The sequence below is a fragment of the Theropithecus gelada genome, chromosome 5 (assembly GCF_003255815.1).
Source record: "Theropithecus gelada isolate Dixy chromosome 5, Tgel_1.0, whole genome shotgun sequence".
NCBI classification, from domain to species: domain Eukaryota; kingdom Metazoa; phylum Chordata; class Mammalia; order Primates; family Cercopithecidae; genus Theropithecus; species Theropithecus gelada.
Genome location: NC_037672.1, coordinates 25,515,615 through 25,533,018, shown reverse-complemented (window position 1 = coordinate 25,533,018; position 17,404 = coordinate 25,515,615). Strand labels below are relative to the sequence as shown.

The window sequence follows — 17,404 nt, the reverse complement described above, 5'->3', positions numbered from 1 at the left end:
CTAGTGAATACACCTCTGGTCTTCTGTGGGGGAGGAGGAGTTATCTGAGTATGCATGGTGATGGAAATCTGGGGGACTAACTTCTCTCCATTTTCAGCCCTATGGCTCACCATGGTTTTCTGTGACATGTGGTACCTCCAATTCTCGAACATTTCTAAGGTTCTATGGAGAAAATCATCTTGCTTCTTGCATCAGTCAGTGTCTAGTCAGGAAATAGGTCATACCAGAAATTGAACAGGGAAAAACAGAAGAAGCAAATGCAGAAAGCAACTATGACTTCTAGGTTAAAGGAAAGTAAACAAAAAAGAAACTAAGAACTTAGAAAAGGGTCTCCTGGCGCTGAAGGCTGAGATTCATACCTCTGTAGAGAGGTAGTGGAGCTGCCACACAAAGGCAAACCAAGGGTGGTGGAAAAACTTGTCAAGGGGCAGGTTAGAGCTGGACTATTGAGGACTACTGAGGTGAGTGTTATTGAGCCTCCTGCATCCCAATCTGCTGACTCCTACACACAGGAGCTAGAAATGGAAACCCCTTCCTCCTTCTATGGCCTTACAGTGTCCCTCTAGAACCTTCTATTGACAAAGCCTACCATCAGGCCTGCTGGCAAAGGGGAAATGTTTCTAGGGTCCAGCTCCAGCATGATAAAGCAGAGCAAAAAGGAGAATTTAGAGCTGAAAGATAATAAACTGATGATTGGCAAAAAATATAAGGCCATAAATATACTTTAATCTCATTCATACTTTCTATCTTCTAGGGACATTTAGGTTTGATATTCTTCTCCCCTGTTTAAGTCATTTATCATCAGCGCTCTATCTTAATACATTAATGCCCAGAGTGATAAGTGGCTTCCTAGTTTCACCAAAGACAGTATTTATATTTCTATACTCCTTATTGTTTTAGGGTGACTTTGAAAGAAGAAGTGATAATTTCTTAATTCTACCATCAGGAAATCTCCCTACTTTTCATTTTAAAATGAGCTTCCTCACAAGAATATTATGGTCTCCAGAGCAAAGCCACTCTCTAATTAATTCTTATGTTCTCCATCTCCCTAAGTGCCTCATCTTGTTATAAGCTCCACAAAAGTTTGTGAAATTAAATAAAGTGTACTTTCTTAAAAATAATTTTATAAAACTCACAATTTATCTCAATTAGTTTTATAACCATCCACCAGGCAACTGAATCTCAACAAGCTGTCTCATAAATCTATGCTGCTTATTAAAATACAAAATAAGCAAAAGCATTTATAGGTCAATGCAAACTCATTTTTAGTCCTATTAGCAAAGCAGCTTGCTCTCTCTATATACATATTTGCAATAAAAGAATAAATGTCACTTTATTAATTTGTTTCATGAGTAGATTACCCTATTGCTTTACATACATGCTATATAAAAACATTTTTCTAATTATCTTCTAAATGATGTTAATTTATTTTTAAGTTTCTATACTTACCAATTCAGGGATGTCTTTTACTTTCAGAGGAACTTGAATTAAACCCAAATGAGTCCTGAAACTAAGAGAATCACCGTTTTCATAATTTGGGTTGCGAAGATTAATTAATACCTTTAAAAACAAATCCAACAAAATTGGTTAGTTTCTTTATAGGATGTTTACACTTATAAAATTAGCAGGGATATTCTTTGTGTATCACCACAAAATTAATTACTATTTGGGTGATACACATACTTTAATTACATTCTAAAATAGTATAAAAGTATATTGAAATGTTAAAATATAATGCCATAAATATACTTTAATTAGGATAGTTTTAATATTCCAATAAATGATCTACAATACAAAACTCTACGAAGTTAAGAATTTAGTTAAAAATAAAAACTTTTTGGTGGTTAGAAAAAATAAAAATTGCTTGATTATAACACTTTACCAGAGAAGGTGATAAGAAAGAAATCTTGCTTGATTGTAATATTTATCAGGAAAAATTTTAGAACCAATTCTAACACATTTAAAAAAAGATATTGACAATATTTGTAGAAAGATGATGAAGTAAGATTGCAGGGCATCTCTCTCACCACTCCTATTCAACATAATATTGGAAGTTCTGGCTAGGGCAATCAGGCAAGAGAAAGAAATGAAGGGTATTCAAATAGGAAGAGTGGAAGTCAAATTGTCTGTTTGCAGATGACATGATTGTATATTTAGAAAACCCCACTGTCTCAGCCCAAAATCTCCTTAAGCTGATAAACAACTTCAGCAAAGTCTGAGGATACAAAATCAATGTGCAAAAATCACAAGCATTCCTTACACCAGTAACAGACAGACAGCCAAATCATTGAACTCCCATTCACAATTGCTACTAAGAGAATAAAATACCTAGGAATCCAACTTACTAGGGATGTGCAGGACCTCTTTAAGGAGAACTACAAACCACTGCTCAAGGAAATAAGAGGACACAACAAATGGGAAAACATTCATGCTCATGGATAGAAAGAATCAGTATCATGAAAACGGCCATACTGCCCAAAGTAATTTATAGATTCAATGCTATCCCCATAGCTACCACTGACTTTCTTCATGGAAACGGAAAAAAACTACTTTAAACTTCATATGGAACCAAAAAAGAGCCCGCATACTCAAGACAATTCTAAGGAAAAAGAACAAAGCTGGAGGCATCATGCTTTCTAACTTCAAACTATACTACAAGGCTACAGTAACCAAAACAGCATGGTACTGGTACCAAAACAGATATATAGACCAATGGAAAAGAACAGAGGCCACAGAAAAAAACACCACATATCTACAACCATCTGATCCTTGACAAACTTGATACAAACAAGCAATGGGGAAAAGATTCCCTATTTAATAAATGGTGCTGGGAAAACTGGCTAGCCATATGCACAAAACTTAAACCGGACCTCTTCCTTACACCTTATACAAAAATAAACTCAAGATGGATTAAAGACTTAAATGTTAGACCTAAAACTATAAGAATCCTAGAAGAAAACCTGGGCAATACCATTCAGGACACAGGTATGGGCAAAGACTTTATGTCTAAAACACCAAAAGCAAAAAAAGCAATGGCAAAAAAAAGCCAAAATTGACAAATGGGACCTAATTAAACTAAAGAGCTTTTGTACAGCAAAAGAAACTATCATCAGAGTGAACAGACAACCTACAGAATGGGAGAAAAATTTTGCAATCTATGCATCTGACAAAGGGCTAATATCCAGAATCTACAAAGAACTTAAACATGTTTACAAGAAAAAACAAATAACCCCATCAAAAAGTGGGCAAAGGATATGAACAGACACTTCTCAAAAGAAGACATTTACGCAGCCAACAAACATATGAAAAAATGCTCATGATCACTGGTCATTAGAGAAATACAAATCAAAACCACAATGAGATACCATCTCATAGCCGTTAGAATGGTGATCATTAAAAAGTCAGGAAACAACAGACGCTGGAGAGGACGTGGAGAAACAGAACGCTTTTACACTGTTGGTGGGAGTGTAAACTAGTTCAACCATTGTGGAAGACATTGTGGTGATTCCTCAAGGATCTAGAACTAGAAATACCCTTTGACCCAGCCATTCTGTTACTGGGTATATATCCAAAGGATTATAAATCATTCTACTATAAAGACACATGCACATGTATGTTTACTGAGGCACTATTCACAATAGCAAAGACTTGGAACCAACCCAAATGTTCATCAATGATAGACTGGATGAAGAAAACGTGGCACACATACGCCATGGAATACTACATAGCCATAAAAAAGGATGAGTTCACATCCTTTGCAGGGACATGGATGAAGCTGGAAACTATTATTCTCAGCAAACTATCACAAGAACAGAAAACCAAATACTGCATGTTCTCACTCATAAGTGAGAGTTGAACAATGAGAACACATGGACACAGCGAGGAAAACATCACACACCAGGGCCTGTCAGGGGGTCAGAGGCAAGGGGAGGGAGAGCATTACGACAAATACCTAATGCAGGTGATGGGTTGATGAGTGCAGCAAACCACCATGGCACATGTATACCTATGTAACAAAACTGCACATTCTACACATGTACTCCAGAACTTAAAGTAAAATAAAAATAAATAAATAATAATAGTAACAAAGATTGCAGGGCATCTCCTCTAAACCAAACTCACAAGGAAAAAAAATTGAAAAGCAGAGCTTAAAAAAAGGTCATTTATAGAATTTCCCAAAATAAGTGGCCGGGTGCAGTGGCTCATGCCTGTAATCCCAGCACTGTGGGAGGCCAAGGCGGGCAGATTGTCTGAGCTCAGGAGTTTGCAACCAGCCTGGGCAACAATGGTGAGACCCCATCTCTACTAAAATACAAACAATTAGCTGGGCGTAGCAGTGTGCACCTGTAGTCTCAGCTACTCGGGAGGCTGAGGCAGCAGAATTGCTTGAACCCGGGAGGGGAAGGTTGCAGTGAGCCAAGATCGTGCCACTGCACTCCAGCCTGGATGACAGAGCAAGACTCCATCTCAAAAAAAAAAAAAAAAGCAGATAAAAGCCAACTTAGATACTGACATACCATTTAAAGTAGGAATCTTACTTCTATAAGTATAAATATAGAATATGATTCTAAGGAAAATAAATATGTTTGCTAGGATCGTACAGAAATAATGTTAGTGAAGTACTGCTTACATTGGAAAAATATGAAACAAATAACCTATCAGAAGGAATTATTTAAATAAAGTATGTTTAATTCATACAATAAAATACAGTATAATATGCCTCAATTAATATGGGTAATGACATGAAAAATGTTCACAATATTATTTTAAAAGTATAGTAGTTATTGCTATGCAATAACATTGTATGTTATTTCAAATTTTATTCTTACATATAGTTACATATGCTTTCTTATTTTTCTAACAACATGCATTTTTCAAGAAACAATCATAATAATTTTAAAAAATGTTCTTAAGTAAAACTCTTGAGAGAGAAAAAAACCATTAAGAATCTAGTGGAGGAGATTATGATGACAGAAACGTTATCATCTTTGAGGAAGACATTAATGAACTGATAGCTAACAGCTGATAAAATATATGCTATAATACCAAAAAAGTTTCCTAAAATTGCAAACACTGTATTGAAACTAAAAATATCAGTAGTATTTTTTTAAAAAAATAAAAAAAAAGTAACAAAGAATCTACAATTTTAGCCTAATTACCTAACAGCACAATTTTAGCCTAATTACATAAATAAGGAATCATACTACAAGGGAAACTGACAAACATGAAAGACAGAAAAAGGAGAAGATACTGTAAATACATGAATAACAGAAAAATAAAAATATTAGACATGTAGAAACTGTAATTAAGGAAATAATTACTTAAAATACTTGTGAATTTCAAAAAGATCTCAGCATGAGTAATAAAAGGATCAATTAAGGAACTGTCCTCAAAGAAACAGAATGTTATGAGCTATTAAGGAGAAAATATAGTTAAGAATAACCATATAAAAATTACATAAAGTTTCAGCTTTTAAGTGCTAGAAAAGGGAAGAGTTTGGGAGAAACTTTTAGTAGGCTAAGAGAAATAAAGCCATCATCATAAAGGCAGTTTTTTACTAAACTGTCTAACATTAAAAGTAAACTGTTTACAATTCCAAAAGTTATAAAATAATTTCTAACCAAGTTTTACTTTAGCAGATGTAAAGAGATAAAAATAAATAGCAAACATAAAGAGAAAAAATGCGAAACATTCATTCATTGATTCATTTATTCATTCATTCAGTAAATATTTATTGAGCAGATTGTGTTAAGCACTGTTCTACTTGGGGACAGTGCAGTCAAGGACAGGATTAACTTACAGCTGACTTGTGGTAGTGCTATGCTACTCTCCAGGAATACCTGGAAGTCTGGTAGTGACCCTTGGCCAAGATGCAGTGACATGTACTAACTAGTCAGTTGTAATATGCTATTTAATGACCAAAACTAACCTAGAGGCATTTCACATGTGTTTATTTACATAGTTTACTGAAAATGTAGATTGGCAAATTGCATCTGATATAACCAGTTGCAGAAACAACCCCTCAAAAAACTTCTGTCCTGGCTCTCTAGACCAAGGTATCTCACATGTATCCTGACGGCTTATAAATGAAAATCTAAACACATCCTGTGTAACTGAGAAAGGGCCCTGAGAGCTCGGTTGGAAGTGTGGATCTCTTTGTGTTTGCAGGTTCATTCTTTCTCTTGCTGAAAGAAAGCCACATGTGGGTGTACCCTGAGAAGCCTTGTGAGTGTTGTCAATTATTTGACCCTGTGTGACTGTTGAAGCAGGGAACAAAGCAGAATGAAAAGATCTTGCCCCTGTGGAGCTTCCTTTGTAATGGAAAAAGGCAAGCAGTAAGCAAAATAAATCAATAGTATGTTATATACCTCATGATAGACGCTGTGGAGAAAAACAAAGCTGGAAAGGGTATAAGGAGTTCAAGCAGAAGAGCTAGTGAAACCTCTAATGAGAAGGTGATATTTAAGCAAAGACATGAGTAGTGAGGGAGCATGCAGGTAGACATTTAGGGAAAAATCTTTGCCAGCAGATAAAACAAAGAGCAAAGACACTCAGCTGGGAGGAAGCCAAGGGTAAGCAAGGAGGCTAAAGTAGCTGGAGTAAGACCAATCAGGACAGTAACCGGAGATGAACTCAGACAGGTAATGGGATATCAAATCAAAAGGGGTATTTTAGGTCACTGTCATGACTTTGGCTTTTATTTAATAAGTAGAATGAGATGGGAAGCCACTGGATAGCAGAAGAGTGGCTTATTCTGAATTGCATTTAAAGGCCTTCCTCCAGAAGCTGTGCTAAGAAAAGATTCTAGGTGGGCAAAGGTAGAAGTAGGAAGACCAGTTGGGAAGCTTGGATGTAGCAGTGGTGGTGACAAAAACTGGATGTATTCTACATATATTTCAACAGTAAACCTAATAGGATTACGTGTAAAGTCCAAGAGAAAGAGTGAAATCAAACATGTGTGAATTAAAATAATGAGTTCCAAGCATCTACTGAAGGGTTCCACTTGAATATTTGATATGCCTCTGAAACTTAACTAAGCTTATCACGTTCACTAACAGCCCTGTTCCGCCTCCTGTATCCTCTATCTCACCTCAAGTAACTTCTAGCCAATTACACAACCTAGATACTTGAAGGTGATCGTTATCTTTTCTTTTTCTCATAGACCCCATATCTGATCAGCTCCCAAATCATCCTTAAAATTTCCTTCAAATCTGTCAAATTCTTTCCATTTCCAGTGTTGTTCTCTTAATTCAGACACTCATGATATCTTCTGGACTACTAGAACAGGGAAGGGAATAAAAAAGAAAAAGATTTCCTGAGTATGTATATGTGCCAGGCAGTAGGCTATGTGATGTACAGTCACTAATTTTTTTTTCATTATTTTACTTTTATTGTTTTTTTTTTTTAAATTATACTTTAAGTTCTAGGGTACATGTGCACAACGTGCAGGTTTGTTACATATGTATACATGTGCTGTGTTGGTTTGCTGCACCCATTAACACGTCATTTACATTAGGTATTTTCCCTAATGCTATGCCTCCCCTGTCCCCCCACCCCATGACAGGCCCCAGTGTGTGATGATCCACACCCTGTGTCCAAGTGTTCTCATTGTTCAGTTCCCACCTATGAGTGAGAACATGCGGTGTTTGGTTTTCTGTTCTTGTGATAGTTTGCTCAGAATGATGGTTTCCAGCTTCATCCACGTCCCTGCAAAGGACAAGATCTCATCCTTTTCTATGGCTGCATAGTATTCCATGGTGTATATGTGCCACATTTTCTTAATCCAGTCTATCATTGATGGACATTTGGGTTGGTTCCAAGTCTTTGCTATTGTGAATAGTGCCACAATAAACATATGTGTGCATGTGTCTTTATAGTGGCATGATTTACAATCCTTTGGATATATACCCAGTAATGGGATCACTGGGGCAAATTGTATTTCTAGTTCTAGATCCTTGAGGAATCCCCACACTGTCTTCCACAATGGTTTAGTTTATACTCCCACCAACAGTGTAAAAGTGTTCCTATTTCTCCACATCCTCTCCAGCACCTGTTGTTTCCTGACTTTTTAATGATAGCCACTCTAACTGGTGTGAGATGGTATCTCATTGTGGTTTTGATCTGCATTTCTCTGATGGTGAGTGATGATGAGCATTTTTTCATGTGTCTGTTGGTTGTATAAATGTCTTCTTTTGAGAAGTGTCTGTTCATATCCTTTGCCTACTTTTTGATGGGGTTGTTTTTTTCTTGTAAATGTCTTCAAGTTATTTGTAGATTCTGGATATTAGCCCTTTGTCACATGGGTAGATTGCAAAAATTTTCTCCCATTCTGTAGGTTGCCTGTTCACTCTGATGGTAGTTTCTTTTGCTGTGCAGAAGCTCTTTAGTTTAATTAGATCCCATTTGTCAATTTTGGCTTTTGTTTGCCATTGCTTTTGGTGTTTTAGACATGAAGTCCTTGCCCATGCCTATGTCCTGAATGGTATTACCCAGGTTTTCTTCTACGGTTTTTATGGTTTTAGGTCTAACATTTAGATCTAATCCATCTTGAATTAATTTTTGTAGAAGATGTAAGGAAGGGATCCAGTTTCAGCTTTCTACATAGGGCCAGCCAGTTTTCCCAGCACCATTTATTAAATAGGGAATCCTTTCCCCATTTCTTGTTTTTGTCAGGCTTGTCAAAGATCAGATGGTTGTAGATGTGTGGTGTTATTTCTGAGGCCTCTGTTCTGTTCCATTGGTCTATATCTCTGTTTTGGTACCAATACCATGCTGTTTTGGTTACTGCAGTCTTGTAGTATAGTTTGAAGTTAGGAAGCATGATGCCTCCAGCTTTGTTCTTTTTCCTTAGGATTGTCTTGGCAATGCGGGCTCTTTTTTAGTTCCATATGAACTTTAAAGTCGTTTTTTCCAATTCTGTGAAGAAAGTCATTAGTAGCTTGATGGGGATGGCACTGAATCTATAAATTATCTTGGAGAGTATGGCGATTTTCACGATATTGATTCTTCCTATCCATGAGTATGGAATGTTCTTCCATTTGTTTGTGTCCTCTTTTATTTCATTGAGCAGTGGTTTGTAGTTCTCCTTGAAGAGGTCCTTCACATCCCTAGTAAGTTGGATTCCTAGGTATTTTTTTTCTCTTTGTAGTAATTGTAAATGGGAGTTCACTCATAATTTCGCTGTCTGTCTGTTATTGGTGTATAGGAATGCTTGTGATTTTTGCACATTGACTTTGTATCCTGAGACTTTGCTGAAGTTGTTTATCAGCTTAAGGAGATTTTGGGCTGAGACAATGGGGTTTTCTAAATATACAATCAGGTCATCTGCAAACAGGGACAGTTTGACTTCCTCTTTTCCTAATTGAATATCCTTTATTTCTTTCTCTTGCCTGATTGCCCAGGCCAGAACTTCCAACACTATGTTGAATAAGAGTGATAAGAGAGGGCATCCCTCTCTTGTGCCAGTTTTCAAATGGAGTGTTTCCAGTTTTTGCCCATTCAGTATGATACTGACTGTGGGTTTGTCATAAATAGCTCTTATTATTTTGAGATATCTTCCATCAATACCTAGTTTACTGAGAGTTTTTAGCATGAAGGGCTGTTGAATTTTGTTGAAGGCCTTTTCTGCATCTATTGAGATAATCATGTGGTTTTTGTCTTTGGTTCTGTTTATGTGATGGATTACGTGTATTGATTTGCATATGTTGAACCAGTCTTGCATTCCAGGGATGAAACCAACTTGATCTTGGTGGATAAGCTTTTTGATGTGCTGCTGGATTTGCTTTGCCAGTATTTTATTGAGGATTTTCGCAACAATGTTCATCAGGGATATTGGTCTAAAATTCTCTTTTTTTTGTTGTGTCTCTGCCAGGCTTTGGTATCAGGATGATGCTGGCCTCATAAAATGAGTTAGGGAGGATTCCTTCTTTTTCTATTGACTGGAATAGTTTCAGAAGGAATGGTACCAGCTCCTCTTTGTACCTCTGGTAGAATTTGGCTGTGAATCCGTCTGGTCCTGGACTTTTCATTGGTTGGTAGGCTATTAATTATTGCCTCAATTTCAGAGCCTCTTATTGGTCTATTCAGCGATTCAACTTCTTCCTGGTTTAGTCTTGAGAGGGTGTATGTGTCCAGGAATTTATCCATTTCTTCTAGATTTTCTAGTTTGTGTAGAGGTGTTTACAGTATTCTCTGATGGTAGTTTGTATTTCTGTGGGAACGGTGGTGATATCCCCTTTATCTCTTTTTATTGCGTCTATTTGATTCTTCTCTCTTTTCTTCTTTATTAGTCTTGCTAGTGGTCTATCAATTTTGTTGATCTTTTCGAAAAATCAGCTCCTGGATTCACTGATTTTTTGAAGTGTTTTTTGTGTCTCTATCTCCTTCAGTTCTGCTCTGATCTTAGTTATTTCTTGCCTTCTGCTAGCTTTTGAATTTGTTTGCTCTTGCTTCTCTAGTTCTTTTAATTGTGATGTTAGGATGTCGATTTTAGATCTTTCCTGCTTTCTCTTGTGGGCATTTAGTGCTATAAATTTCCCTCTACACACTGCTTCAAATGTGTCCCAGAGATTCTGGTACATTGTGTCTTTGTTCTTATTGGTTTCAAAGAACATCTTTATTTCTGCCTTCATTTCGTTATTTACCCAGTAGTCATTCAGAAGCAAGTTGTTCAGTTTCCATGTAGTTGTGTGGTTTTGAGTGAGTTTCTTAATCCTGAGTTCTAATTTAATTGCACTGTGGTCTAAGAGACAGTTTGTTGTGATTCCTGTTCTTTTATATTTGCTGAGGAGTGCTTTACTCCAACTATGTGGTCAATTTTGAAATAAGTGCCATGTGGTGCTGAGAAGAATGTATTCTGTTGATTTGGGGTGGAGGGTTCTGTAGATGTCTATTAGGTCTGCTTGGTGCAGAGCTGAGTTCAAGTCCTAGATATCCTTGTTAACCTTCTGTCTTGTTGATCTGTCTAATATTGACAGTGGGGTAGTAAAGTCTCCCATTATTATTGTGTGGGAGTCTAAGTCTCTTTTTAGGTCTCTCAGGACTTGCTTTTTGAATCTGGGTGCTCCTTTATTGGGTGCATATATATTTAGGATACTTAGCTCTTCTTGTTGAATTAAACCCTTTACCATTATGTAATAGCCTTGTCTCATTTGATCTTTGTTTGTTTAAAGTCTGTTTTATCAGAGACTAGGATTGCAACCCCTGCTTTTTTTTTTTTTTTTTTTTTTTTTTGCTTTTCATTTGCTTGGTAGATCTTCCTCCATTCCTTTATTTTGAGCCTATGTGCATCTCTGCACATGAGATGGGTCTCCTGAATTACAGCACATTGATGGGTCTTGACTCTTTATCTAATTTGCCAGTCCATGTCTTTTAATTGGTGCATTTAGCCCATTTACATTTAAAGTTAATATTGTTATGTGTGAATTTGATCCTGTCATTATGATGTTAGCTGGTTATTTTGCCTGTTAGTTGATGCAGTTTCTTCCTAGCATCAATGGTCTTTACAATTTTGCATGTTTTTGCAGTGGCTGGTACCGGTTGTTCCTTTCCATATTTAGTGCTTCCTTCAGGAGCTCTTGTAAGGCAGGCCTGGTGGTGACAAAATCTCTCAGCATTTGCTTTCTGTAAAGGATTTTATTTCTCCTTCACTTATGAAGCTTAGTTTGGCTGGACATGAAATTCTGGGTGAAAATTATTTTCATTAAGAATGTTGAATATTGGTCCCCACTCTCTTCTGGCTTGTAGGGTTTCTGCTGAGAGATCCACTGTTAGTCTGATGGGTTTCCCTTTGTGGGTAACCTGACCTTTCTCTCTGGCTGCCTTTAGCATTTTTTCTTTCATTTCAACCTTTGTTAATTAAAAATTACATGTCTTGGGGTTGCTCCTCTCGAGGAGTATCTTTGTCGTGTTCTCTGTATTTCCTGAATTTGAATGTTGGCCTGCCTTGCTAGTGAGGTACGTTCTCCTGGATAATGTCCTGAAGAGTGTTTTCCAGCTTGGTTCCATTCTCCCTGTCACTTTCAGGTACACCAATCAAATGTAGATTTGGTCTTTTCATGTAGTCCCATATTACTTGGAGGCTTTGCTCATTTCTTTTTACTCTTTTTTCTCTAAACTTCTAGCTTCATTTCATTCATTTGATCTTCAATCACTGATACCCTTTCTTCCACTTGACCAGATAGGCTACTGAAGCTTGTGCATGCATCATGTAGTTCTCGTGCCATGTTTTTCAGCTCCATGAGGTCATTTAAGGTCTTCTCTACACTGTTCATTCTAGTTAGCCATTTGTCTAATCTTTTTTCAAGGTTTTAAGCTTCCTTGTGATGGGTTCGGACATCCTCCTTTAGCTCAGAGAAGTTTGTTATTATCGACTTTCTGAAGCCTACTTCTGTCAACTTGTCAAAGTCATTCTCCATCCTGCTTTGTTCCATTGCTGGCAAGGAGCTGTGATCCTTTGGAGGAGAAGGGGCACTCTGGTTTTTAGAATTTTCAGCCTTTCTGCTCTGGTTTCTCCCCATGTTTGTGGTTTTATCTACCTTTGGTCTCTGATGATGGTGACCTACAGATGGGGTTTTGGTGTGGATGTCCTTTTTGTTGATGTTGATGCTATTCTTTTCTGTTTGTTAATTTTCCTTCTAACAGTCAGGTCCCTCAGCTGCAGGTTTGTTGGAGTTTGCTGGAGGTCCACTCCAGACCCTGTTTGCCTGGGTTTCACCAGCAGAGGCTGTAGAACAACAAATATTGCAGAACAGCAAATATTGCTGCCTGATCCTTCCCCTAGAAGCTTTGTCTCAGAGGGGTACCAGGCTGTATGAGGTGTCGGTCAGCCCCTACTGGGAGGTGTCTCCAAGTTAGGCTACACAGGGGTCAGGGACCCAATTGAGGAGGCAGTCTGTCTGTTCTCAGAGCTCAAACACTGTGCTGGGAGAATCACTGCTCTCTTCAGAGCTGTCACACAGGGACGTTTAAGTCTGCAGAAGTTTCTGCTGCCTTTCATTCAGCTATGTCCTGCCCCGACAGGTGGAGTCTACAGAGGCAGGCAGTCCTCGTTGAGCTGTGGTGGGCTCCACCCAATTCACGCCACCTGCCACTTTGTTTACCTACTCAAGCCTCAGCAATGGCAGATGCCCCTCCCCTAGCCAGGCTTGCCACTTCATAGTTCGATCTCAGACTAGTAGTGAGCAAGGGTCCATAGGCGTGGGACCTGCTGAGCCAAGCACAGGATATGATCTCCTGGTGTGCCGTTTGCTAAGACTCTTGGAAAAGCACAGTGTTTAGTTGGCAGTATCCCGATTTTCCCAGTACAGTCTGTCATGGCTCAGAAAAGGAAATCCTTTTTTCCCTTGGCTCAGAAAAGGAAATCCCCCAACTCCTTGTGCTTCCCAGGTAAGGTGATGCCCCCCCAGCTTTGGCTCACCCTCCATGGGCTGCACCCACTTGCCAACCAGTCCCAGTGAGATGAACCAGGTACCTCAGTTGGAAATGCAGAAATCACCCATCTTCTGTGTTGATCACGCTGGGAGCTGCAGACTGGAGCTGTTCATATTCGGTCATCTTGGAACCCACTTCCTACAGTCACTATTTTTTAATCAAAATTATCCTAACTGATTTACCCCATGCTAATCTTTCCATATTCCAATATATTTTCTAACAGTAATTTTCAAACACAGATCTGATCATGTCATTCCACTGTTTCAATGACTCTGGAGCTTTTTACATCCTAATCCCTCTGCCTTGATATATTTTTACATCATCATTTATTCACATGATTCGTTCATTAATATATGTGTATTTATCCAATAGAACCTACCTCAAGAAAATCCTTAGGTGCATAAACAGGTCTGAAAAGGCTTAAATCTAGAATAAGATAGATTATAAACAAAATTTCAGCTAATAATATATGAAGTCTTATTAAATAAATGTAATCATTCTTTCATATGTTATCATACAGATAGATTAATTCAAACATTTCTTGAGAATCAATTATTTGTCATACATGCATTAAGTACAGAGAACACTAAAATGAAAAGACAATTTCTGCCCTTCCCATCCTAGATGACATATTCGGGAACAAATTAAGAGCACCCTATTCACAGATCGTAATTATTTATAACTTAATTGGCCAAACAAGGTCAATGTAACATAAAGGTTCTATATGAGAATTTTCAATGTACTTAAAATACAAACAATGCATTCTTAGTGAATTCCTCTAGTTGTATTAAACTATTCCCCCTTTTGAACTCAAATAACTAGACATAATAACTCTATTATGGTATTTATCTCTTACCTAGTCCCCTACATGTATTTTAGCAGTGGTAAAGGAGGGGGAGGAGGGGTTATGTACATGTCTGTCTATACAATTACAGGCATCTATCATAGTAAATGAAGTATAGTTGTTATTCATTTTACATTTACAAAATTGACTACATTTTAAATATTAAAATGAACAAAAATAAATTCTTTAAAACATTTTAAAGCCTTCAAATGTATTTTTCACTATTTATCCTATTTTTAACAACCCAATATAATTAAGCTTGCACAATATTTACTTTAATTAAAAGACAATCTCAAAAATCCACTGGATAATTTATTATTTTATAAAAATGTTTTTAAATGCTGCTTTAAAAAAGGATAAATAAGGCCAGGCACAGTAGCTCACACCTGTAATCCCAGCACTTTGGGAGGCTCTGGTGGGAGGATCGGAGGATTACTTGAAGCCAGGAGTTCAACAGAGAGAGCCAGGGCAACATAGCAAAACCCCATCTCTACAAAAAAATAAAAAAATTAGCCAGGCATGGTGGTGCGTGCCTGTCGTCTTTGCTACTCAGGAGGCTGAGATGAAAGGACCCTCTGAGCCCAGGAGTTTCAGGTTAAAGGGAGCTGTGATCAGGCTACTGCACTCCAGCACAGGTAACAGAGCAAGACCCTGTCTCTAAAAACACAAACAAACAAGCAAAAAGCTGCTCCTGATGTCTGTATTTATTAGCTGCATGTGGTGTCTGGGAGTTTGAGTAGGCCAGTCTAACTCTGGTTTTCCAGAAGACAGAAAATTAATGAGAAGGAAAATTAACATCTTCACAAAAGAATCGTTAATTATGTTATTTTGCATCCACAGTTAAGAAGGCAATCTTTTTCCACTACTACATTCAGAAAAAATTGTTCACATACCTGGTTCATCAGTTCCCATTTCATTCCATTTATTAAGAAGTTCTTTCTGTTCTCCAACTGGCCTCTGGAAAAGGTAATTTAAAACTGGTTTCATTTCATTTTTTGAAGTCTAGCAATACAACTAAAAATAAGAATCAATAACTTATTTAAAAGCTTACATAAACTACAATAACAGGATAAATAATTTCATTAAACATGTTGAATTTGGGGGGTAACTGCATTTAAATTATTATTTAACTATTGTGTTATATCTAGTCTCAATGGCCTAGTTAGAACATGGTGCTAATGAGTCCAATAAAAGAAGGTAAGTGATCTGTACTGGCCAGTACATTTCACAAAGAAAAACTGCTCCTCAGCCACATACTATATCTCTTACCCCCATCCAGCAGACTCAGAAAAGCATCGTAAGGGGGACTGGCCAAGAGAGTGTGACTAAGAGTTAGTAGCATCATCTTCCTATATGAAAGGCAGTATATTATACAATACTACATATTTAGACAGTTTTTAATATAAGTGTATCCTTTTTAAATACCATCCTTCTGGTGCCTTCAGTAATTTTTCCTTGGATATTATTCAAAGTATACCCACTACATCCTGTCCAACAACAGGGAATAAATAGCAGGTAGGGAGAATGAAGTAAAGGGAAACTGACTCTCCTACTTGTGAGCAGCTACAAAGAATACAAAACATCCCTCAAGTGTTTTTTCTTTTCTTTCTCATCTTTTCTCCTCAATGCTCAGAGTAACGTAAGTGTTGAATATTAGATCTAAATAGAATTCCAGTTCTACAGAGAGAAGACCAATTATCCTTTTTGTTTCCTATGTTAATACCGAAAGATGGTACCGTATTGCCTGTTACAAGATCACAGTATGCCTGAACTCTATCTGTGATTCAAGAAATATGGCTATTGTGCTAATTAGCCAAAAAGTAAGGAGACTAAAGGTAATTAAAATATTTAAAGCATATTGCTAATCTTTACAGCCAAATCCTAACTCATCTATACTACAGATTCATATTTCTATTTATTTGCAAAGACACAGGTTTGTTACAATAATTATTATAGCACATGAAACAGAAATCTATACAGAATGTACCCACATAATTGGCCTTTTACAGATTTTTGTTTCAAACCAAGTTGATATACTAGTAAAAATAAATAAATAGGCCAGGCGCAGTGGCTCACATCTGTAATCCCAGCACTTTGGGAGGCCAAGGTGGGCGGATCATGAGGTCAGGAGATCGAGACCCTCCTGACTAACACGGTGAAACCCCTCTCTACCAAAAATACAAAAAAATTAGCCAGGCGTGGTGGCACGCGCCTGTAGTCCTAGTTACTTGGGAGGCTGAGGCAGGAGAATTGCTTGAACCCAGGAGGCAGAGGATGCAGTGAGCCGAGATCGCACCACTGCACTCCAGCCTGGGTGATAGAGTAAGACTCTGTCTCTAAATAAATAAATAAATAAATGTGCCTAACAGTTATATAACTTCATGATACTTTCTAGTATTTGATTCACAATGAAATACTTAAACAGAAAAATGTTTAAAAGTACCTTTCGTGCCAGTGGGATACTCAGTTCAGTGCACATACTATTTAAACTCTTCAAAATTCTTTTTTCCCAACTTCCCTGAAATATAAAAAACAATCAATTATCTTTTCCAGTAACAATACTAAAACTAATAAAAAATATTAAAGATATTATGAATTACATAGAAATGGTAAGGTTGGTTGAGATTGGTTATCCCTATTTATTAGTTCACTCAACAAATACTAACTATTGCCTACTATATTCCAGATACTATCCTTTGTGCTATGAACTAAGCAGTGAATAACAGAAAGCCTCAGTCCTCAAATAACTGACATTTTAGTTGAGGATGGGAATAAGCATAGATTTTTTTAAAATGTCAACAAGTCATATGGTAATAAACGTTATATAGAAAACATTTGGCCGGGCGCGGTGGCTCAAGCCTGTAATCCCAGCACTTTGGGAGGCTGAGACGGGCGGATCACAAGGTCAGGAGATCGAGACCATCCTGGCTAACATGGTGAAACCCCGTCTCTACTAAAAATACAAAAAACTAGCCGGGCGAGGTGGCGGGCGCCTGTAGTCCCAGCTACTCGGGAGGCTGAGGCAGGAGAATGGCATAAACCCGGGAGGCAGAGCTTGCAGTGAGCTGAGATCCGGCCACTGCACTCCAGCCTGGGCGACAGAGCGAGACTCCGTCTCAAAAAAAAAAA

The 17,404-nt window shown here is 37.6% G+C and overlaps 1 protein-coding gene across 2 annotated transcripts in view; it reads right to left on the bottom strand.

Annotated features, from left to right (window-relative positions):
• Window positions 1-17,404, bottom strand: part of TBC1D19 (TBC1 domain family member 19) — a 162,127-nt gene that overhangs the window by 94,988 nt on the left and 49,735 nt on the right. For both annotated transcript variants that reach the window (XM_025385502.1, XM_025385503.1), the window contains 4 exons: window positions 16,719-16,793; window positions 15,169-15,232; window positions 13,811-13,857; window positions 1,450-1,560 (listed from right to left, as the gene is read on the bottom strand). In XM_025385502.1, coding sequence (XP_025241287.1) covers window positions 1,450-1,560; window positions 13,811-13,857; window positions 15,169-15,232; window positions 16,719-16,793 — 297 coding nt within the window. The remainder of the gene's footprint in view (window positions 1-1,449; window positions 1,561-13,810; window positions 13,858-15,168; window positions 15,233-16,718; window positions 16,794-17,404) is intronic.